The sequence below is a fragment of the Dama dama genome, chromosome 12 (assembly GCF_033118175.1).
Source record: "Dama dama isolate Ldn47 chromosome 12, ASM3311817v1, whole genome shotgun sequence".
NCBI classification, from domain to species: domain Eukaryota; kingdom Metazoa; phylum Chordata; class Mammalia; order Artiodactyla; family Cervidae; genus Dama; species Dama dama.
In genome coordinates, this window is record NC_083692.1 from 78,708,506 (window position 1) to 78,733,655 (window position 25,150).

Sequence of the window (25,150 nt, forward strand, 5' to 3'; positions counted from 1 at the left end):
CATCTGTTTTCCTTATCTCGGTGCTACCCGATGTTCAAGGTCCAAAAATAGTTTTGTAGTTGGAAGATCAACTCTACCATTATCAGTGAAAAAGAAGTCACATATTTTACTTTTATTATGTTTTACCAATCTGTCATTCCATGATAAATCAGGATAATAACCTTATCATTTAACTACACGTTATTTGACACCTGCCTTAGATAACATTTTCTCCACGGCATGTTGACAGAGTCAACATGAATATAGCTACTTCAGAGAAATGACTTAGGGAGAGGAGGAAGCACTTTCCATACACAGGGATCCTTCTCTGACCCAGGGGAATCCGAGATATACGCGAGGAAGAATCCTCTGACTATTCCATCTAGAAACTGTAACTGGGCTTTCTTGTGAAACTAGAGATAGCTGTGCCATGAATAAAATTATGGAAGTAATAATAGAGTATTTCCCTAAATACGATTATGCTTAGGACTCTCTTCCTAGGGTCCTGTCCCATTCTCCTGTATGTAATCCCACAAGCTGTTATCAGGAGGAATAGGTGACTCGACTGTGGTGCAATTCTCACGATCACCACCAGAGGGCGGGGCTTCCTTCAGATGTGGTTCCTGGTTGTGTTCAGGAGCTGGTTTCACTTGCCTACTTCGCAGCCACAAGACAGAATATTGCTGCTGTGCAGAAAGGGGTCCCAGTTTTCTGAGTGAGGAGCTTCTGTAACATCCAGCTGAAGACTAACTTTACTAGATTTGATGTTTCTAGGGAACAAGGACTGTCGCCAGAATGTTTTCTGCCCCTCACTCTGTTCTGGTCATCTTCTTAATACTTGGTAAGTAGCATTTTATCCTAAAATGATTTCTCATTTTCCTATAATAACAGGTCAGTTTTATTTTTCTTCTCTGGCTGAAAACTCTCCTCCTGTACATTTCTACTATAACAAAGTGATTCTCTTGTAGGAGGGACCAATGGTGACTCAGTGAACCAGAGAGAAGGCCCAGTGAGTGTCTCAGAGGGGGCTCTCATGACCCTGAACTGCACTTACCAGGCCACGTATTCAGCTTCCTATCCTTTCTGGTATGTCCAGCATCTCAACAATGCTCCTCAGCTCCTCCTGAAAGGCCTAACAGCAGACAAGATGGTAGAGCATGAAGGTTTTCAGGCCACTCTTGTTAAGATGGACAGCTCCTTCCACCTGCAGAAACAGGCAGTGCAAGCATCAGACTCGGCTGTGTACTACTGTGCTCTGAGGGACACAGTGATGGAGGGCTGCAGGGGGAGCTGAGCGCAAACTCAAGGGGAGCAGGAGGCTGAAGTCAGGAAGACGTATATTCTCTCCTTGATCAGAGTTTAGTATACATTTAGAGTTTTTCAGGAAAACCAGTCAAGCTCAGGTCTAATCCTAGAAACTCAGGGGTTTGGAATTGCTCTACAGGGATAATAGGGTGGATGTCGGTCTTAAAGAAGACCCAAGCTCAATCCCCAGAAGCACCCCTGTTCAGCCAGAAGGATTCCTCTGTGCTCTAGACTGACTTTAAAAAAAAAAAATCTATTTTCCTCATAAAGTATGATAGATATTAGATGTCACAAAATTAGTAGTTCATTTAGAGAAAAGAAATAGATGATTAAAAGCGCATCACCTGAAACATCATCATAAACCAACACAGAGGTACCAGGCATATCACATAGCAGTCTGCGTGTGGCTGAGATATAACGCTATTGAGGTGCTGTTTGCAGTGAAAGCCTTTGAACCGGAGCTGCTGCAGCCGTGGGATGAAAAAGCGTCTGTGACTTTTGAGTGGCCATGTTTCTTTTATTACTTACTTGTTTGTTTTATTTTTGGTCCGGCTGGGTCTTTGTTACTGACCTTGGGCTCTCTCCAGTTGCAGCGGGTGGAGGTTGCTCGTCATTGCGGTGCACGGGCTTCTCACCGCGGCGGCTCCTCTTGGTGCGGAGCGCGGGCTCCCGCTGCACCGGCTTCAGTAGCGGCGGCGCACGGGTCAGTAGCCGCGGCACGCAGCCTCTAGGGCTGCGTTTCTGATGTAAGGAAAGAAGGATGCTTGGTCTGGTGAGCTTGTACTCATTTTGGCTATAGGGTGGATATTTAAAAGCAAGATTATTTTAGCACACATTATTGATTCCTGTTAGACACATACAGCTGGACAAATTTTGTCCACCAGGAAGCTTGCTGTGATTGCATTAAACAGACAAGGAACCTTATCCAGTGTAAATTTCCACAGAAACCCATGCCTTGGGGTGTAGGAAGAAAAGTTACGACGATTGAGAGTAAACAGTTTTATCTTCCGGTATGAAAGAAAAACTTGCGAGCTTATTTCACTGTAGATTTGGGCTGCAGATCTCTCCTCCCCCAAAAAGAGCTATACAAAAATGGATGCCTATTTGTTCTCAGAGGTCACTATAATCATAATAAATTGTTTTTGTCACAAAACGTATGTCTATCCTAGATGCATTGACTGAATATGTATGCAGCCCTGATGTAATTGTTGTTAATTTAATTACAGCATGGCAACTCACTCTAATATTCTTGCCTGGAAAATGCCATGGACAGAGGAGCCTGGTGGGCTACAGTCCATGGAGTCACAAAGAGTCAGCTATGACCAAGTGACTTTCCAGTCTAAATAGGCAGCTTACAATCACCAACCACATCAACAAGCCATGACATGACTCAGGCAAACTGCTATCAGCCAGTTACATCTCCTGTTCTGCTGCAGAAGCGTCTCACAGTTCAGTCACTGTGCGTGTGCCCTCAGGCACGGCTCAGGCATCTACTCAGAGGAAGAACTTCCCACATGGGGCTCCCTGGCCTGCTCAGAGCTCTCATAGCCTCTGTCTGCCTTGGTAAGGCTGGTAAGAATGACCGCCAGCAGACTCAGCTCTGCTCAGCTCCCGTGTGTAGAGGTAGGGCAGGTGATTATTGTCTGTTGGGGTTTAGGAGAGTTGGTTAACCGGCAGAGGGATTAGAACTCTTAATCCTCTGTTCCTTGAAGCCCTCTGAGTTCCACCAGGAGAATCAGTCTCTTCCTTTCTGTCTCTCTCTCTCTCCATATAATATATCTATCTATCTATATACATATATATATATATATATATATATTTTTTTTTTTTTTTCCTTCTCTCTAGGATCCATCATGGCCCAGAAAGTAACTCAAAACCAGTCTGAAATTCCTGTGCTGGAGAAGGAGGATGTAACCTTGAACTGTGCATATGAAGCTGTTAGTTATTCTTATTATTTATTCTGGTACAAGCAACCACCAAGTGGGAAAATGATTTTCCTTATTCATCAGGAGTCTTACAATGAACTGAATACAACAAAAGGTCAGTATTTTTTGAACTTCCAGAAAACAACGAGTTCCATCAGCCTCACCATCACAGACTTACAGCTCGAGGACTCAGCGGTGTATTTCTGTGGCTCTGAGAGACCACAGTGATGCCGGTGCCTGAGGGAGCCCCACAGAAACCTCAGATGTCAACATGTGGAGTCCCCCATCTCTGAACACCTTTGTGAGATTCTCAGTAAGGACAGGAAAAGGTAGTGGGGTTAGAAGAGAAAACCTCACTGTAAGGAAAATGTTATCTCTTTGGCTCAGAGAGCATATCTCAAAATGAGATATGACATTGCTGTCACAAATGAATGCCATTTGTGATGTCATTCATCAAAAATACCTTTATCTTCAATTCTTTATCTTGCAGAAGATCGTTTGCCAAATTAAAAAAAAACTTTTAAATGGTGATTTTATTAAAGTACGAAATTTTAAAAAATTCAATAGTATTTGACTAAACCTGCGTTGAGTTGTTAGAGTTGTAGGTTCGTTGCACAAATATTCATGCATTGCTAAGTCTGGCCATCACTGTGGATCTGAAATATCTCTGAAAGGACACTTCTTGGAGCCTCCCTGTGCCCTGCCTCACCTGTGCCGTGAATGACTTGGAATGGTGTGCACAGAGTAACTGTTACCACAAATCTTCACCCCAAGGGGAAACGAAACCCTGCAGTTTGCTCAGAACTAACCGCATCACCTGGTCACATTCTCTATATGTGATTACAGAGTTATGTATGTTTAAGGTAGAAAATAGAATATGCAAAGAAGGAATGCTAAAAACAAAATAACTCACCAATTTTAGTAGTCAAAAAAACTCTATTAGAGATTCATACCTTATAGGATATTTCTATTCTGAGTTTTTACCTGACAGTACATTGTGAAATAATTATTTCACAGCAATATTTACAGGTCAACATCACACATTCTAATGGTGATATTCCAATGTGTTGTTTTATCATACTTTTGGGCTAATTCCATTTTACTAGATTTTTAGATTGTTTTACTGACTGTAGTAAACAATACTGGAATAAACACAAAGGTATTTGGTGTTTTTCTTGATGACTCCTAGGAGTTTAATAGGAGTTTACCATTAAATCTTTCTGATGTGGCTCCCTGCTCGTTTCTGTGACCCTGGAGTATAGAGCATTTTCACTCTGCAATTACTAAACAGTCATATTTTCCTGGCTTCACAAAATTCTTTTATAGGAAGGCTTTGCTTTATACTTTAGTCCCAGTTAACTCCAGATGGCTTTAATTTTGGATGATTGCACACCATGTATGTGCAGAGTAGCTGTCATATAACATCTAAAAGAGTTAAGTCTCTGCACTATTCTTGGTGACTTTAGGTGGGAATTAACCTAGTGGGTTTGCTTTCATCTGGAATTCCAAAAAGGAAGATACTCTTCCTTGTGTAAGGATTTTCTATCCCTATTGTACAAATTACAAGGATCCCAATAAAGAGCAACTTTCCAGAAAAGAAAGTATAAGTGTGTGTGTGCATGACATGCAAGTGTGTGACGGAGAGAGATGAGAGAGACAACACACTTACATAGCCAAGTCATCAAGTAATTAGTTAAAAGAGTTGAATTTTATAAAACATATTGGAAAGAAGGAAGTAAAATCATCTAGAGACCAACTTTTAATGAAGAAAATAGATGTAAGCAGTTTCAAGGAATAAATCAAACATATAAAAGAAGAAAAATGTATCCTAGAATTGACTCTTTGCAATCCCAATTTTTTGCAGGCTCATGGGATTTCCCAGGCAAGAATACTGGAGTGGGTTGCCATTTCCTTCTCCAGGGCATCTTCCTGACCCAGGGATTGAACTTGCATCTCCTGCATTGGTAGTCAGATTCTTTACCACAGTAAAGTGAGAGAAGTTGTCATTGCAACCTAATGTGAGCCTCAAAATCCTCCAGACTTCAGGGGAATATTTCAAACTATCTGAGTCAACCCTTTGAATCTCCTCTAACTTGAGAAAGATTGAAAAAAACACACACCACCACAGATTCACTTTTTTCTCTTTTGTTTTTAATATTTTTTAAAATTTATTTGGCTGTGCTAGCTCTTAGTTGCAGGACATGGGATCTAATTCCCTGTCTGGGGTCAAACCTAGGTCCCTGGCACTGGGAGTTCAGCATCTTAGCCACTGCACCACCTGTGAAGTCCCTATTTATTCTAACTCTTTAGTGAATTATCAGTTTTCTCATGTATCCTTATTGTGCAGAATAGGCTAAGGAAAGTTAAAAAGTGGGCTTTATATAAGTTTTGCAAGTGTCTTTAAGCATGTATTGTGGTCTCTGTCCATGTGTTCTCATGTATTGCAGGCTGTCTTCAAAGCCCAAGACAAAAGGGATGTCGCAATTAATATGCTTTTATGTATCTACATCTATATCTATAATTATGTATTGTATTTTTCAGTAGCTCAGTCATGTCCCACTCTGTGACCCAATGGACTGCAGAACACCAGGCTTCCCTGTCCTTTGCTATCTCTCAAAGCTTGCTCAAACTCATGTCCATTGAGTCAGTGATGCCATCCGACTATCATCCTCTGTCATTCCCTTCTCCTCCTTCAATCTTTCCCAGCATCAGGGTCTTTTCCAATGAGTTTGTTCTTTGCATCAGGTGGCCAAAGTATTGGAGCTTCAGCTTCAGCATCAATCCTTCCAATGAATATTCAGGACTGATTTCCTTCAGAACTGACTGGTTTGATCTCCTTGCAGTCCAAGGTACTCTCAAGAGTCTTCTCCAACACCACACTTCAAAAGCATCATTCCTTCAGCACTCAGTCTTCTTTATGGTCCAACTCTCACATCCACACATGACTACTGGAAAAATCATAGCTTTGACTATATGGACCTTTGTTGGCAAAGTAATGTCTCTGTTATGACTATAACTGTGAACTCCATAGGGTCAGGAAACGTGAATGCATTGTACATTACACAGTACATAGCACATAGTGGTTGTGTATTAAATATTGGTTGACTGAAGAAGAAGAATTAATTCATAAAATCAACAGGTATAGAGCTTCTACCCTTTGGATGCTGTTAGGTAATTGTGGATCTATTTTTTCTTGTAGTTCATTTCTCATCACCATAAGAATACTTCTGTTTATATGTGTCATAAGTTCCCTTTCTGTTTGAACAGATTTTCTTCATATGGTACTATTTTCAGGCTTGCAATTAAATTAAATGTTCTCCCTCCTGTTGGCATAGACAGAGCCATCTTAATCCCCTGAGTGAGTCTATAGTGAGGTGTATCGACTTGTTCTCTTGTAACCTTGGAAGTCCCTCTTATCAGGGATTCTTCTAGGTTTCAGCCAATGTTAACATTCCCCTCTATTATCTCTTTCTTGCTTTCATTTCTAGACTTTTTAATCTTCAAATTTTAGCCTCAAATATTTACTTGCTGTGGCTAAAGATATGAGTCCTATTAAGCTAAGGATGGTAGTGGGCAAGGAGGGAGCAGTGGTCCAGACTGAAAGAAAGTCACAGTTACCTTAGTTCTCTTTGAGTCCCAATACTTTTCCTTTCCATCCTAATTTCTAGGGTTCAAAGTAAATGACCTTTGTATAACAGGTAGTCTCCATACTCTAGATATTGCCCATGAGTACAACTGATGGTGTCAAACTATCTGTTTTTATCTATCTTTACCATTGCCATGATTTGTGCTGCTTCTTTGTCCATTTTTTCTTTCAAATCTAAAGACCAAGCTTAGGGATAAATACTCCTACCATTGGGAGTCTTAGCCTAAGACAAGAAAAGTGCCTTGTCTGTTTTTCTAGTTTCTGTTTTCAAGGGCTGACTTATTTTGATCAAGAACAATTTTAAGCTCCTGGATTCACAACCCTTAAGAAAAGTTTTAGAAAGTGTTATCCTCAATTGTAATATTGGTATTTAAAAAATTGTTATTTAAAAGACTCTGCCCCTGGGACAGTAGAAAGAAGAATTACTAAATCCTTGGAGAAATGAGCTGTTTGACCTTGGAATGCTGAGTGTGAAAAAAGGTCAATGGAAGCCTGTAATTTTAGCAAAAATTAATAACAGAAATAGGGAATTTTCATTCTTAGGACAATTTGTAAAGAATATTCTCTTCTTCAAGAAACACATGCTCAATTATAGGAAAGAAGTTACAGACAAGGAATGAGATTCTGACTTTTAGCTCAGTTTGATGACTTAAAAATTGATAAGCATTTTTCTCAGAGAACTTTAAAGTTTAAAGAAATGTGAATGTTAGAAGAGATTACAGTTATCTTCACTCATAAGACAGATGTAACCATTTTCTGAATCTATACTAGAAAGCATTGCCCACGATAGAGGATTTCAGAGGTGATGAATTGAGAAGGGCTTGGCTTTGTACTACAATTTTAACTTTACTCTATAGGTAGAGAAATCACACTAAGTATAAAAAGGGAAAGTCACAGGCTCAAAGAACAAATTTTTTTTTCACTCCTCTATGAGATGTCTTCAATCCACATTTTGGTTATGTTGCTTCGAATTAGTTACTTGATAACAGCAAATAGGTAAAGCCTGAAACAAAGATGATGATACAGCCCTTTAAAAAAAATATTTTAAATTAGAAAAATTAGCTCAAAATGGATCATGGACTTAAATGTAAAATATAAAACTATGCAACTCTAAAAAAAATTAAGAGAAAAACTTCAGGGTTGCAGCTAAGTAAATCTTAGATTTGACACTGAAAGCATGATACACTCACACACACATGCACACACCAAACTGAACCAAAATTAAAAACCTTTCCTCTGTAAAAGACCAGGGATTTTCCAGGCAAGAGTACTGGAGTGGGGTGCCAATGCCTTCTCTATGGGGTGTCATAGAGCCAAGCAAATTAAGCAAGGCTAGTTTTGCTATACTTATCTTCTGCTACCCACTCTGCCCTGTGACTTTCTGACCTGTCTGATGTCTATATTGGAGAGCTCTTCTTTCCCTCTGCCATGATCGCCTGTTCTGTCCTCCCAAGATCTATCAAGTTCTTGACCCTGAAGAACTTGGTTATGCTTGGTCCCTGAAGCCAGGCATAAAATTATTTGAAGAAATGGATTTCTTAACTTATATTCCCAATTCTCTGTCAAAGAGGTCTCCAGACAGATGCACAACTATTCTATCCCTCTGCTTCTCTCAGCACTCTGGTCTTTTTAATGTCTCACCTTTGAGACTCTTGTGTACCATAGAGGGAAACACAGTCCATTACACCAATGCCTCTGCCACTAAGCCCCTTCAGCCATGTCCGACTCTGTGCGACCCCATGGACTATAGCCTGCCAAGCTCCTCTGTCCATGGGATTCTCCAGGCAAGAGTACTGGAGTGGACAGCCATGTCCTCCTCCAGGGGATCTTCCCTACCCAGGGATTGAACCCACGTCTCTTACATCTCTTGCACTGGCAGATGGGTTCTTTACCAGTAGTGCCCCCTAAGAAGCCCCATTACACTGATGTTTGGGCTCAACTCTCATAACCCTTGGTAGCAGTTTAGCTTTAAAGTGCATTCAAGGAACAATGACATGATTAAAATTGCAGGCAGACAAGGCTTTTCTGATGACTGCTTTAGACTTCCTATGTACTGTGCCCACCAACATAAAAGATGTCCTTCCCTCAATATTTCTCTTTGTAGCCCCTACTTCATAGTCACAGAGCAGAATCAGTCAGATGCACTTGCAAGGTGAATGGGGAAATTGCTGGATAGGATCAGAAGAGCGGTGGAATTGAGGTCAGGTGGTCATCGTGTACATTCCTGTTTCTCTTCCATCAATCAAAATCTCATTGGAGACACTCTATTTTTTCATGATAATTATGTTTGAGGTTTACATAATTCTCCTAATTTTATTTAATTGTTTTTATTCCCTCAAAAAGATTCAATAAATAAGCAATGCATTCAGTGAGATATTCCTTCTTTGTGACAGCTTCCTTATAAATGAATTCTCAATCACGGAAAACTTTGTGTCCTGATTTTTGGCTAGGGGAATTGGGTCACTGACTCTGATCATTTTTTCAGACTTTATTTTCCCCAGATGAAGCCCTTATTTTTCTCTGAAGTATCCTTTCCCTTTCTTTACTCCTTTCTGACCTGTCTGATTGCTGGGGCACGTTAAGTGGAGGCAATGCCGTGAGAGTGAAATGTCTAGATACTTCTGTACCTGTGATCAGCAATGTCTTAGGTAGTAGGGCACTGGTCTCAGCAGCAATGCTAGCATCTTGCTAAAAAACTAGAAAGACATGTCTTTGCTCTCCTATCTCGTTGTACTCCTCTTCATTTAGGACAGATGGGACTCAACCTGCTACTTTCTTCTCAGCTATTTGGGGGCTAGAGAAAAGGCTTTCTCAAAAGAACTAGCTTCCTTAGAGGTCCACTGATCTCTGCATGCAAAGCTTTCTTTACGACCTATAGTTTTCCACTCTTCATCCTGAAGTTCCTTGCTACTGACCCCAGATTTATTACGAGCCCCAGTGGAAGAACTCACTTGAGCTCTGTTGGCACAGCGTTGGCTGGCTTCAACAGAAAGCTCCTTGGCTAAACACAGGGGATCAGGAACATTTTTAATCTACACTCTTTCTAGAATTGCCTTCTTTTTAGTTCAAATGCTTGTTACTTTGTTAATGAACTGTTTTAAAAATGACTGTAGATCTAAAATTCTAAGGGCCCATTCCTGGTGTGAGGAAGGTCAGAATCAATGATGATGAATGGAAAATAACTCGGTATGGTAATGCTTAAGCATTTCATTAACAAACCTAAAGAAGCTTAAATTTCTGTGAGGTCTGATCTGCTAATATTTTCCTATACTCTTTCTGACTTTCATGCTTAGAAAATTCATGACCATACTAAATTTATCAAAAAATAGCTATTACTTAAAAATATTAATTATCTATATTTAGAATTTATTTAGGAACAGATGCTAAGGTAGGTGTCCAAGTTTATTTGTTAATTTCTAAATGATTCTCCATTTCTGAGGGCATGTTTTATTGAATATACCATCTTTTTCTTATTTTTTAATAACTAAATTTTCATAAGCAATTTGTGTGTTTGGACCTTCTATTATGTTCCATTGATGTCTGGATCTTTCTGGCAACAAGCATCTTTACTTAACATAGCATTACACTTAGTCTTACTAACTGTGGAGGAAATTCCTCTCCATTTGGTTTCAGAATTGGTCTTCCTGAAGCCTGAGATTACCTGCAGTATCATATTTGGCCTCTAGAGGGAGATGCTACACAACTTGAACTTGATGGAAAGCCAGAAAGCCACCAGCCCTTTGAGGAAGAGCTTTTACTTTGCTTGCCCTGTAAACCCACTCACTGCTCTGTCAGGGTGTCCATGTGGCTGAATTGTTTCCAGGAAAAACCTGCAGAAAGGAGCCTCCTGCTTCCTCAGAGCTCAGACATGATATGCGCCCTCATCTCGGCGCTTGTGATGATATTCACACTTGGTGAGTAAAGTCTCTTTTTATTTTATCTTACTATGGTCTTCTGATTTAGAATTGGCTTAACAAAATAGTCTCCTCTGTTTGCAAGTCAATCCCTGACCCAGAATTTGTGTTACAGGAGAAACAAGAGCCCAGACAGTAACTCAGCCTGAGAGCCACATCTCTGTGTCTAAAGGGGACCCAGTGCAGGTGAAGTGCAGCTATTCGTATTCTGGGAGTCCTTGGCTCTTCTGGTATGTCCAGTACCCCAGAGAGCGCATCCAGTTACTCCTGAAACACTCCTCAAGAGAGAGCATCCAGGGTTTCTCCGCTGACCTCAACCAGGCTGAGGCATCCTTCCATCTGAAAAAACCCTCAGCTCAGGAGGAAGACTCAGCTGTGTATTACTGTGCTCTGGGTAACACAGTACCTGGCTTCACAAGAGAAGCAGAGCGTAAACCCCTTACAGAAAGCAATTTCATGTTCCTTAATTGACCACCGTGGGGCATTGTCTCCCTGGAGACTGACACTGAATTTACCTCTCAGATACAGAGTTGTCATCAGTTGCCAACTAGCTGTAGAATTTTTTAAAAGGGGATTCTCATTACCTACTCTGTATAAGTTAATTTTTAAATAGCAAGTGTATTATTTTAGATATTAGTACCTAGAAAAATACTTCTGAAATAAAACTATGTAACAGCATGAAAATCCTCTTCTTGGCCCAGATGGGCTCCCCAGGTTTAAGTGACACAGTCCCATTTCTCCGACTGTGCTGCTACCTCATCCACACCCACGTGTATCATCACCACATGCTGAAGTTCCTTAAAAGTGGAATGGTGCCTCCTGACATGTGACTGCTGATCTTTCTGCAGCTGATGCCTTTCTTCTCATGTACTTGATGGACTCATACTATCCGAGTAGGGGCAATCAGGAGAAAAATCATGGCAAGTTGAAAAAGGAAAGTTTAATATAAAGAATTATTAACAAATAGCAGAGCATTATTTATTAATGAATGCTAAAGAACACTAGAAAGAACTCTAAAGAACACAAGAATAGCATCTGTAGGGAGACACTTATCTTTAGGACTATGCCAGAGTTTCACAGAAAGTTACACATTATAATATGTACTCTCTTCTCCTACCACAGTGGTGACTTAGGCTTCACTGGGGAGTGTGTGACTGTAGCCGGCTGGATGGGAAAGTTTGCCGAGGTGCCAGAGAAAAAGACTAACAAGCAGAAGAACAGGTCCCAGGGCTCTGGCACAGTTTGTAGGAAGCTGGCAAAGGAGTACTGCTGAACTTGCTCGGGTGCCTGTGAATCTTGCCAAGAAGCCACCCGGGGGCTGTCACTAAATGTTGCTGGAAGGGAGCATCACAGGTGTCCCTCCGGATGGCCAAGCACCACAGGAGCAAGAAGTGTGGGACACGCGCCAGGACCTGGAGGAGAAGCTGCCTCTTCTGCAGGGTCCTTTCCGCTCTCTCTACTGACAAAGCTTCACATCCTGCCAGCTGGCAAAGGAGAAATGTTTACAAGGTCCATGATCAGAATTACACTCTGTATCTATGAAGAGGGAATTTGTAGTTCAAAGGCAATAAGTTGATAACTGGCACATCTTTCATACACACTCCTCCTCACACAGTTGAAATTTCAAGCAAGGGTGAAATGACTGTTTCTATCTAACAAGCTAAGTCTGTCCTTTGAACAAGTAAGGACATTCTCATCCTTTCCCCCAAATGAGGAGACCTGTGGTCCCAACAGTCACTATGGATCACTAGCTGTATTAATTACTTCTAAAATTCAGAGGAAATTCCACTGAAAATTCTGTTATATGCAGACTAAATTGTAAAGTTAATCTCTCTCAAGTTGTATATAGAATAAGTATAGTGAGGAGAAGGAAGAAGAAAATGGCAGTGTACACAAAGGAACACATGAAAGTAAAGAGCAAGAAGAAAATGTAGAAAACTACTACATTCTTTGATTCCCGATTTGGTCGTGATGCTGCAGTTGATATAAATGACTTTTTTTTATTACACATTTTATATTTTCCCTGCTCACAGCCATAACCTCTGTGAATTGGGTTAGTTACCTAGTGGTGTGACACTATTCTTCATCCTCAAAGGATCTGAATACTCAAAAACCTTGTCTTTTTATTGGTTGTTGCAATTTAACATTAACCATTAGTACTGGGCATGGAAGTGCCAAGAGGCTCCCCTAGGAAATCTCCTGGGTTCTAGACGTAGTCCTCTTTATATTTGATATGTAGCAACAACCCCATTTCTCCTTGGTAATTGGTATCAACCACTCTAGTCAGTAGAGAAACCTCATTTTCTATTCATTGGTTGTGAGACGTATGTAGCCCAAATAGCCACATGGAAGTCTTGTCTTCCAGTTCAGTGAAACCATTGCTGTGTTCCCTGGGGAAAGCATTATTTCTTTTAGAGAATAAGAACTAATACAACTCAAAGTTACAAACATTACATGCAAAAATCTTGCTAGTGAGCTACTGAAAATAACAGTGAAGGACCCACTCCCAGTGCCACCTCCTTGATTTCTGGAATCACGCATTCTGGCGATGGGGGAGACAACACCATTACTTATCTCTGCTGTAAAGCACACACTGCAGCCGATGAGACAGAATGCCGTCTTTTCAGAGTTGTTTTTCAACCGGTGCTATTACAGAATCAATGTGTGTGAGAGTGCTCAGTCGTTCAGTCCCCTTTGGGACCCCATGGACTATGGTCCACCAGGCTCCTCTGTCCCTGGAATTTTTCAGGCAAGAATACTGGAGGGGGTTGCCATTTCCTACCCCAGGGGATCTTACTGACCCAGGGCTCAAACCTGTGTTTCTTGCATCTCCTGTATTGGCAGGTGGATCCTTTATCACTGTGCCACCTGGGAAGCCCGTAGAATCAATAAGCCATTCTAAATTTTATCAGGTCAGCCATTTCTGGATGATAGGGTATGTGGTAAGAAAAATAATCCTGTGGGCGTGTGCCCATGGCTGTAATCTTTTGCTCTGAAAATAATTTCTTCCTCAGAAGAAATGCTGTGGGGAATATCTTGCTGAAATTAGGCATTCTGTGAGTTTATGAGGATGACGCTAGCAGAGTACAACAGCAGGTGTAAGTGTCTATTCCAGTGAGAACAAATCTCAGCCGTCCCCATCATAGGCGATATCTAATGTAATCCAGTCGTCACCAGGCATCTGGGAAGTCTCTCTGGGGAATGACACCACATCAGGGACTCAGTATGAGTCTGTGTCATTGACAGATTAGGCCCTGAGCAGTAGCATTAGTGAGGTCAAACTTGATAAGTGCAAATCAGTGTTTCTGAGCTCAGGCATAACTTTCAGACTGCTAGCAAGGCCGGATCATGAAGTCATGAGACCAAAGTGATGAAGCAGGTTGCAGTGAGATGGTCCTTCCTCTGCAATCTCTGCAACTTTTGAGAGTAGTTTGAGAAGGATCAGTGTTAGCTCTTCCTTAAATGTTTGGTAGACTGACTCTATAGCTTTAGAGTCCAGTTCTCTAACCGTATTGGAGATTCTAAGGCAAACCCAATATTAATTAACTTATTCCTTTTCTCTTTAATTCAGCCAGAGTCTGTTTCTGTTACTCATAAATAAGAACCTTGACTGATATACAATCTCATCCCAGCATTAGGCAAGTTAGGAAAAAAGAAGAAGGACATGGTATCAGAAGTGACTGTGAGAAGTCTAACCGTGCTCCTCAGAGGGGTTCTGTAAATACTGGGCATCAGTGTTCTTTCTTAATTGAGTTTTAGTGCATAAGATTGTAGCTGTTCTCACTCTAGGCTGGAACTGGAGTTCAAAAGGCAGAGAATAGAACAGCTTGGCGATTTCCTCTGACCCAGCCCTAACACACTTCATCTTCCTCGAGTGGTTTTCTTTGCAGGATGATGTTGCCCCCACAAGATGGCATTGTTTCTCTCCTCAGACTCACTTTGTTTGAAATCAGCACGTTTGTATTGAAAGCAGAAGATTAAGCTTCCTTTGATTGGCTGGGTACGAAACCTGAGACTCTCCCTGGGACTCAGAGGGACTAGATGAGTACACTCAAAAAGAGAGCTAGACTGAGGAGCCTGGCTTACTTCAGGACAAGAGCTGCATCTTCCATGATCCCCCTAAAGAAGAAGAATGGAGAAGCTTCTGGCTTTGTCTTTGGTGATTCTGTGGCTTCAGCTGGCCAGTGAGTTGGGGCTCTTGGTGATGGGAAGAGGGTGACCAAAGTTCAGAGCCCACAAGACTGAGAGGCAAAATCTCTTTAACTGGGAAAAGTGAAAAGTGAAAGTGTTAGTCACTCAGTCCTGTCTAACTCTTTGTGACCCAACGGACTGTATACCGCCAGGCTCCTCTGTCTGTGGAACTTTCCAGGCAAGAATACTGGAGTGGGTTGCCATTCCCTGCTCCAGGAGATCATCCTGACCCAGGGATCAAACCCACATCTCCTGCATTGGAGGCAGATTCTTTACCACTAAGCCACCAGGAAAGCCTGTTAATTGGGAAATGTACCCACAAATTATGGAAGGAAATGCAAACACTAATGAGTGAAAATACAGTGACTGACTCCTGGCCTCTGTCCTTGTGTTTCTGCCTAGAGGTGAATAGCCAGCAAGGAGAACAGAATCTTCAGACCCTGAGCATCCAGGAGGGTGAAAATGTCACCATGAACTGCAGTTATAAAAGTATTACTTTAACTGCCTTACAGTGGTACAGACAGGATTCAAGGCGAGGCTTTGTTCATCTGATTTTAATGCATTCAAATGAGAGACAGAAATATAGTGGGAGACTACACTTCACACTTGACAACTCCATCAAAAGCAGTTCCTTGTCCATCACGGCTTCCCAGGCTGAGGACGCGGCTACTTACCTCTGTGCTGCAGACCCACAGTGCTCCGCGGGCACCCGCAGCCCCAGCACAAACCTGCCAGAGCTGTCTCTTAGAAGCCGCAACAGTGTGCAGAGTTGGTGGTTTTGTCTTCCCACAAAGGAGAGTCTGCAAACGGCTAGCAACACGAAAGGGAGCTCCTCTCAAATTCCTGATGTTTTCGGTAGCGTGTCAGACTATAGCAAAGGGCGTGAGGTTTAGAACGGGAAACTGAAATGCCAGATTCAGCTCTGCCCATCCTGGCTCTGTCTTTAGCCATATCATCGGTGTAGCAGCCTTCAGTTTCCTCAGTTTAAACAAAGGATTTACACTGGATAAGCCTAAAGACCCTTCAAGTTCTAATTTAACCAGGTCACCTCTGGAGGATGAAGAAGGACTTCTCCGTATAGAAGGGCTAATCTGTTATATGTGCAGCCCCCTCAAGACCTAGGTGGGGCTTTAAGATGCATGAGATGATTTTAGTATTTCTCTAATTCCTGTATAGGAAACAGTAGTTCATCAGACATTAGAAATAAAAAGGATTTAGAGCTGTTACAATGAAACGTTTCACTTTAAAACTGAGGAGTGAAAACGTTATGTAATAATAAACACAAAAATCTCAGTCTTTGGAGTAAAAGAGACAAAGATGTGCATCTGATTCTGCCGTTTACTATTTGTATGATTTCTAAGCTTCAATTTCTTCATTAAAGAGATGGGAATTTATCCGAAAGTCAGAATTTTTCCTCTTACAAGTGAGAGATGTATGTTTTCTTCTATCAGCCCCTAAAACATTGTTTTTTGAAAGTGGATGCTTCTGTTTATTATCACATATATAACAGTTTTCCATCCACTGTATTCTTGTTCCTGGTAAGAGTAGTTTTCTTGATACAGTTTTGATGCTACTGAAAGTGTGTTTGTGGACAAAGGGCATTTGTATTTATGTGACACCTGGTGGAAAATGTAGGAGGGCAGGGGAAAGGTTGGTAGGACTGTGGTTCCCACATTCCAGACCTTAAACCACCACCATCACCTATATCAGAATCACCTAGAAAACCTTTGAAGATCTGGGTTATTAGGAGCTTACTCAATCAGACTGATGCAGTGATGTATTTTTAATGAACATCATTTATATCAGATATTGGTTCAGCTTCATATCACAAAAAACTCAGGTAACGTTTTTAACAAGCTGGAATTTACTTCCCTCTCATATAAAGAAGCTCTATCACATGTACCATGTGCAGTCCGGGGCTGGTATACCAGCTTCATAATTTTGTGAGGAATCAAGGGTCTTCTTTCTGGCTGTTTCTTGTCCTTAAATTGTCACTTTTGTTTATATACTTTGCCGAAACAGCAAGAAGTCTATCCATTTTTTCCACCTTCCAGGAAGAATGTCAAGAGGCAACTGAGCACATGCTGGCCATGTCAACCATTTTCAGAAGCTTCACCCCGCAGCTCCTACTCACATTTCATTCACGAGTGTTAGTCCGTGTCTCCACCTTTCTTACATCGGCAAAGGAGCCTGGGATATCAAGATTTTTTCAGTCTCTGCATATTTGTTGCTCACAACAAAATTGTTGTTCTCAGTTCAATTCAGTTTAGGCGCTCAGTTGTGTCTGACTCTTTGTGATCCTGTGGACTGCAGCACGCCAGGCCTCCTTGTCCATCACCAGTTCCCAAAATTTGCTCAAAATGATGTCCATTGAGTCGGTGATGCCATCCAACCATCTCATCCTCTGTCATCCCCCTCTCCTTCTGCCTTCAATCTTTCCCAGCATCAGGGTCTTTTCCAGTGAATAGTTCTTCACATCAGGTGGCCAAAGTATTGGAGCTTCAATTTCAAGCATCAACCTTCCAATGAATATTCAGGACTGAATTCCTTCAGGACTGACTGGTTTGATCTCCTTGCTGTCCAAGAGACTCTCAAGAGTCTTCTCCAACACCACAGTTCAAAAGCATCAGTTCTTCGGTGCTCAGCTTTCTTCATGGTCCAACTCTCACATCATACATGACTACTGGAAAAATCATAGGTTTCACTATATGGACCTTTGTTGGCAAAGTAATGTCTCTGCTTTTTAATATGCTGTCTAGGTTGGGGTATCAGGATCTTTTCAATCTCAGCATGTTGTCACTCACAACAAAATTTTGGTTCTACCATAATTGAAAAAGACATGTGTACCCCAGTTTATTTAAGCACTATTTACAATAGCTAGGACAAGGAAGCAACCTAGACGCCCATTGACAGATGAATGGATAAGGAAGTTGTGGTACATATGCACAATGGAGTATAACTCAACTATAAAAAGGAACACGTCTGAGTCAGTTCTAATGAGGTGGATGAACTTAAAGCCTATTGCACAGGGTGAGGTAAGCCAGAAAGAGAAAGACAAATATCATGTATTAATGCATATATATGGAATCTAGAAAGATGGTGATGATGAAACTATTTGCAGGCAGCAAAGGAGACACAGACATAAAGAACAGACTTTTGGTCACGGTGAGGAAGGGAGAGGGTGGGAAGACTTGAGAGAGTAGTACTGAAATATATACGTTACTATATGCAAAACAGTTAGCCAGTGGGAATTTGCAGCATCATGCAGGGGACTCAAAGCTCTTTTAACAACCTAGAGGGGTGGAGGGGGGAGGCGGGTGGGAATGAGGTTTAAGAGGGAGGGGACATGTGTACGCCTGTGGCTGATTCATGCTGATGTATGGCAGAAACCATCGCTAGAGTATAAAGTAATTATCCTCCAATAAAAAATAAAAAAATAAAGTATATAATCAACAAGGACCCTCTGTAGTGCACAGGGAAGACTGTTCTATGTTCTGTAATAACCTAAGTGGGAAAAGGTTTAAGAAAGAATAGGTCCATGTTTATGTAACTGAATCACTTTACTGTACACTTGAAACTAACATGACACTGTCAATCAGCTATACTCCAACATAAAATAAAAATTTAAAAATTTGTAGTTCTATTAGAAATTGTAGAAAATTAGCATTCTATAGGCAAATAGCAGTTTCTGCTGTACTCTCTATATGGGGTATATTAAGACTCATGTAGGGTTTTTTGTTGTTGTTGTTGGTTTAGTGATATTCATTTTTGAAATACTGTCTCCAGTCTGCTTCCCAGCTCTGTTGACTTTGCTTCCTAAAAGTCCTCTAGAAGATGTCACAATCCCCACAACCCAACTCACCTCCACAATCCTCATTAAAAATCCATCTTAGTCTCTTGTTCAACACTCGACACACCCCATCACTCTTCCATGTATTCCCTTGTACCATGGTGACAGCGATTTTGCCAGAGTGCAGATTTTAGCCTGTCAGTCACCTGGATCTGCATTTGCTCTGAGGATAAAGAAAAGCTGCCTCTCCAGCTTCATTTCATTGTGTCCTAATCTCTCTGTCTCTGTCTCTCCCTCTGTCTCCAACAATACTGATATTAAGTTTGTCAAAAGCACAATTTTCCTCTTATATAACCCATTCATAGAAATTTTAGGTGATTTTCTTATTTTTTTCTTTTCCTAAAATTCTTTTCCTTGCTTCAAAAGAGTTAAAAACATAGTAAATGCCTACTCATTCTTATACATTTGTCCAAGAGTCAGTAGCTAAGGAAAGCTTAGTGGATATTTATAGAATTACAGATCTTTGCATTTTCAGGTTTGTGATTTATTTTTATTTCTTTCATTATTTGTGTAAGGTCTATTTTCAGTCCTACTCTGTGATCTCCTTAATGGCAGTGTCCATAACAGTGTTTTTCATTCTTGAATCAGCATCAGTGTATCTTAGGCATTTGTTGTTGTTGTTTAGTTGCTAAGTCATGTCCAGCTCTTTGTGACCTCATGGACTATAGCCTGCAAGACTCCTCTCTCCACTGGATTTCCAGGTGAGAATACTAGAGTAGGTTGCCATTTCCACCTCCAGGGGATCTTCCTGACCCAGGGATCGAATCCACATCTCCTACATTGGCAGGTGGATTCTTTACCACTGAGACACCCAGGAAGTATCTTTGGCATTAGCATCATTCAATTTCCTTCTTCTTTTCTATCCATTACTGTGTTCTTTATTTTAAACCTCCTCAAAAAGCTATGATAATATTTAGTGAAAAAAGTAATCTTTAGAGGTTTATGGATAAATTCTTGGAGTATAGATGGGATTGGCAAATGATAGCCACAGGGCAAAGTAGCTTGATACTTATGTTTATAAGTAAAGTTTTGTTGGAAGACAGCCATGCTCATTTATTTATGCATTGATCATGGATGCTTTGTGCTATACCAGCATAGTTGTAGCAGAGACTGTATGACTTCAAAACCTAAACTATTTACTATTTGACCCTTTATGAACAAAAAAGTCTGCCAACCTACAGGGTGTAGGAATTACATTAGAATTTTTCAATTTGGATTTTTTTGTTTGATGACAACAAATTAAATAATAAAGGCATATTTCTAATCATCTGTTGGGCCAATTTAGAATACTCCCCATCTTTCTGAAGATTTTGTGTTATGTCATTTTTTTAAATCTAATTAAAGACAAATGTAATAATGACACTTTACAAATAAAAGCATCATAGATCTTTAAATGGATAAAAGTTTTAAGAATATTTTTTAAACATTTAAAAAGTTTGAATGTATCAACATGCAATTCAGCAGAAAAAAGAGTAGCAGTAAATGCACAATATTTTTTTCAGTGCTGATTTTTTGATGCTTTGTTCAATAATAGATTTATATAATGCTGACTTAAATGGATATTTTTGAATAGAAGTAAAAATACTGGAAATCAGTAATCACAATAATTCAGACAATAGTGTGGAGAAGGCAATGGCAACCCTCTCCAGTACTCTTGCCTGGACAATCCCATGGACCGAGGAGCCTGGTAGGCTGTGGTCCATGGGGTCTCTAAGTGTCAGACACGACTGAGCATCTTCACTTTCACTTTTCACTTTCATGCATTAGAGAAGGGAATGGCAACCTACTCCAATGTTCTTGCCTGGAGAATCCCAGGGGTAGGGGAGCCTGGTGGGCTGCCGTCTATGGGGTCGCACAGAGTCAGATACAACTGAAGTGACTTAGCAGCAGCAGCAGCAAATAGTGCATTAAGCTCCAAATTATCTTAATCAGGTGAATTGTTGAATGACACAATCTATAGCTTTCTTCTAATGAGTTTTCACCACCTCTTTAGTTTCATCAAAATATCACTCCTCTCCTCACATTAATGTTTTAATATGCATTTTATTAACTTTATATTTTGTATGTATGGGCTTCCCTGATAGATCAGTTGGTAAAGAATCCGCCTGCAATGCAGGAGACCCTCGTTTGATTTCTACATCGGGAAGATCCATTGGAGAGGGGATAAGTTACCATTCCATATTCTAGAGCTTTGTTTGTAGCTCAACTGGTAAAGAATCCGTCTGCAATGCAGGATCTGGGTTTGATCCCTGGATTGGGAAGATCCCTGGAGAAGGGAAAGGCTACCCATTCCAGTATTCTGGCCTGGAGAGCCCCATATAGTTCATGGGGTCGCAAAGAGTCAGACTCGACTAAGCGACTTTCACTTTGGTGATTAAGAACTGTGAAACGAAGACATTTATACTTAACCTGAGTTTTGTATGTATAAAAGTGCTATAGTATTTTTAAATAGTCAGTATGAGAGTGGTCTCTTACATGAAGAACTGTGCCTTAGTTCGAGAAATACTTAATGCCCCTGTGTTCAGACCCTAGACATGCCGCTGGAAGAAGCTCACCATACCGCAGGCCTGAGAACTATTTCTTGTAGAGACTATACTTCATAAACAGATCATTGTACACCTGGACATGTTCACTCATTCACTTATTCATTTATTTTTCAAATATTTTTAAACCATTTGCTCTGAACTAGTGTTCTGTGTATTTTGAGAAGTTGGCCACTGAGATTAATAAGATTAAGCTCCTGATCAGATGCATCAAACCTAGTTTGAAAAACAACACACAAATGTTACTGGATTGATAGCACTTCCCTGAAAACCCGTGTAAGGCAACCTCACACCTGACTGCAGCCACAAAGTCTTCATGCCTTAAAATGGTTAATGTCAGCAAAGAACAATGTTTTGACTTCTTACCATAATACAACCATACTTTCCATAACGTAAATCCTAGAAAAAGAAGCAGCTGTGAAATGACTTTGTTATATCTTCTGCTGGGTTCACTTCACTTGCACAAATAATTGCACTGGGACCTAGACAAACAGGCTGATAGACACTGAGCATACAGTTCTTCCCAGTGAGATCCCTGAATCTCTAATAAAATAAATACACAGGAGCCTGATAAATACCACACACATGCCTTTGAAATGAAGCAAGCCTGGTTAATATTTTAAGCATCTAAACTTGATTTTCTAAAGACTCTACCAAAAAATTACTAGAGCTAATCAATGAATATAGTAAAGTTGCAGGATATAAATTAACACACAGAAATCCCTTGCATTCCTATACACTAACAATGAGAAAACAGAAAGAGAAATTAAGGAAAGAATACCATTCACCACTGCAACAAAAAGAATAAAATACTTAGGAGTATATCTACCTAAAGAAACAAAAGACCTATACATAGAAAACTATAAAACACTGATGAAAGAACTCAAAGAGGACACAAATAGATGGAGAAATATACCGCGTTTATGTTGTGGAAGAATCAATACTGTAAAAATGAGTATACCACCCAAAGCAACCTATAGATTCAATGCAATCCCTATCAAGCTACCAACGGTATTCTTCACAGAATTAGAACAAATAATTTCACAATTTGTATGAAAATACAAAAACCTTGAATAGCAAAAGCAATCTTGAGAAAGAAGAATGGAACTGGAGGAATCAACCTGCGTGACTTCAGGCTCTATGACAAAGCCACAGTCATCAAAACAGTATGGTACTGGCATTAAGCCAGAAATATAGATCAATGGAGCAAAATAGAAAATCCAGAGATAAATCCACATACCTATGGACACATTATCTTCGACAAAGGAGGCAAGAATATACAATGGAAAAGAGACAACCTCTTTAACAAGTGGTGCTGGGAAAACTGGTCAACCACTTGTAAAAGAATGATTTTCTAAAAAAAAAAAAAAAAATACTTAGTTGAATTAAAACAAGAATGTGACAAGTGCTATCATCCAAGTATGGTCCAGGGGCCCCAAAGGAGATCTTTTTCAGGAAGGTTTACCAAACTCCCTGAGGTTTCTCTCTTTTATTGCAGATTATTACTCAGCCTAAGATTCACCTTGGATCTCTGCCCTCTGCATGCTACCCCCTTGCCTCTATCTCTCTCTCTTTCTCTTTTTTCCCCCACATCTCTCCTTTCTTGTCCAGTGGTCCACACATTTCAAAGTTCCATCTCAATCCCACAGTGAGACAGTTTTGGTAAACCCCGTCAGTACTGGTGCCTGGAAGCTGCTTCCATGAAGTAAGCTGGGCAGTGTTAGCCTTCATCTCATCTGTCTTCCTTATCTCTGTGCTACCTGATGTCCAAGGTCCAAAATTTGTTTCATGTATCTTGTCCAGTTTTCTAGTTGTAAGGTCAATTCTACCTTTAACTGTGAAAAAGAAGTAACGGTAATTTTTTTTTTTTTTTTTTTTTTTAGTATTTTTACAAATGTGTCATTTTATGATGGTAGGGTATGTAATAATAACCTTATCATTCAACCACACATTATTTGAGACCTGCTGTAGATAAGGTTTCCTCCATGGCATGTTGACTGAGTCTTGGGGATGAACAGAGCTAATTCAGGTAAAGAACTCGAGGAGAGCAGGGAGCACTTTCCATTCAGGAGGATCCTTCTCTGATTCATGGGTATCTTGGAGACACATTGAAGGAAGAAATCTCTGACTATTCCATCTAGAAATTGTAACTGGAGTTTCTTGCGAAGCTAGAGATACCTGTACCATGCAAAAAGTCATGGAAGTAATGATAGTTTGCCTAAGCACGCTTATGTTTAGGACTTTCTTCTTAGGGTCCTGTCCCATTCTCCTGTATGTACCCCACAATCTATTATCAGGAGAAATAGGTCAGACTCGACTGTGGTGCAATTCTCACGATCACCACCAGAGGGCGGGGCTTCCTTCAGATGCCGTTCCTCGTGTTCAGGAGCCAGTTTGACTTGCCTACTCTGTAGCCACAAGACAGAATACTGCTATGGTGCAGAAAGGGGCTCTCCGTGTCTGAGTGAGGAGCTTCTGTAACATCCAGATGGAGACTAGATTGGTTAGAGTGGCGTATTCCAGGGAACAAGGACCGTTTTCTTTTGCCAGCATGCATTCTGCCACTCACTCAGTTCTTCTGATCATCTTGATATTCAGTAAGTAACATTTTATCCTAAATGTTAATGATTTTTCATTTTCCTATGATTATAGGTAAGGTTTATTTTTCTTCTCTGACTGAAAACTCTTCTCCTGTGCATTTCTATGATAACAAAGTGATTTTCTTGTAGGAGGGACCAATGGTGACTCAGTGAGCCAGATAAAAGGCCCAGTGACTGTCTCAGAGGGGGCTCTCATGACCCTGAACTGCACTTACCAGACCACATATTCAGATCACTATCTTTTCTGGTATGTCCAGCATCACAACAAAGCTCCTCAACTCCTCCTGAAGGGCTCAACAGCAGACAAGAAGGTAGAGCATGAAGGTTTTCAGGCCACTCTTGTGAAGAGGGACAGCTCCTTCCACCTGCAGAAACAGGCAGTGCAAGCATCAGACTCGGCTGTGTACTACTGTGCTCTGAGGGACACAGTGATGGAGGGCTGCAGGGGGAGCTGAGCGCAAACCCAGGTGCAGATGGGGCTCTGGCTGTGGGCAGACCCAGAAGGGGGTATTGTTTCTCTCTCAGAGGTGCTGTCAAAGCACTTCCAGCTCTGATACTCCGAGCCAAGGACCTTGGAATTCTTGGATTGCCTGACAGAGGAATCTAGGATGGGACAATGTAAAGAGGAACCTAAACGCTTTTCTCCAGAAATGCCTGTTTTCAGCCCATCCACATGCCCCCAGATGTCATAGAATCCCTTGAAGTGACATTAACTCCTCAACAACAATTCAGATTGTATATGCTGAAATATTTTACAATGTGTTAATAAAAATTCCAGGGCTCATTGTTGATGGATGACTGTGTGATCTGGAAGCTAGTCTCTGGTTTTTAAAATTCAGGCCAAGATTGTGTATCCTGCTGAGTTTCACCTGCAGACATTTCATCTTCAGTGACCGGAGCTTTATTCTCTCTTTCCTTGACTTTTCCATCCCTGCTGGTTGCTCCAGAAATGCTGCTGCCTAAGTAAGTTCCAAGAGGAGAGTTTCTGACAAGATATTCCTTCTGTTAAGGGCCCTGTGGATCAGAGCAGCCCACTCTGTAAATATTGCAGGGGTTGTGTGTATTGTTTGTATTCATACTGGGTACAGGATATTCTCTTTGCTAATAACCTCATCTCAGGTAAATGAATGCCAAAGAATGTTCAAATTACCATAGAGTTGCACTCATTTCACATACTAGTAAGATTATGCTCAAAAT

General features: G+C 40.8%; 1 gene segment (V, D, J or C); it reads left to right on the forward strand.

Moving 5' to 3' along the window:
• The first annotated feature begins 2,574 nt into the window (after window positions 1-2,574).
• On the forward strand, window positions 2,575-10,541 carry LOC133067401 (T cell receptor alpha variable 19-like). The segment is given in 3 exon segments: window positions 2,575-2,847; window positions 3,130-3,324; window positions 10,489-10,541. Coding segments are annotated over 3 exon segments (426 nt in total).
• The last annotated feature ends 14,609 nt before the right edge of the window (window positions 10,542-25,150 follow it).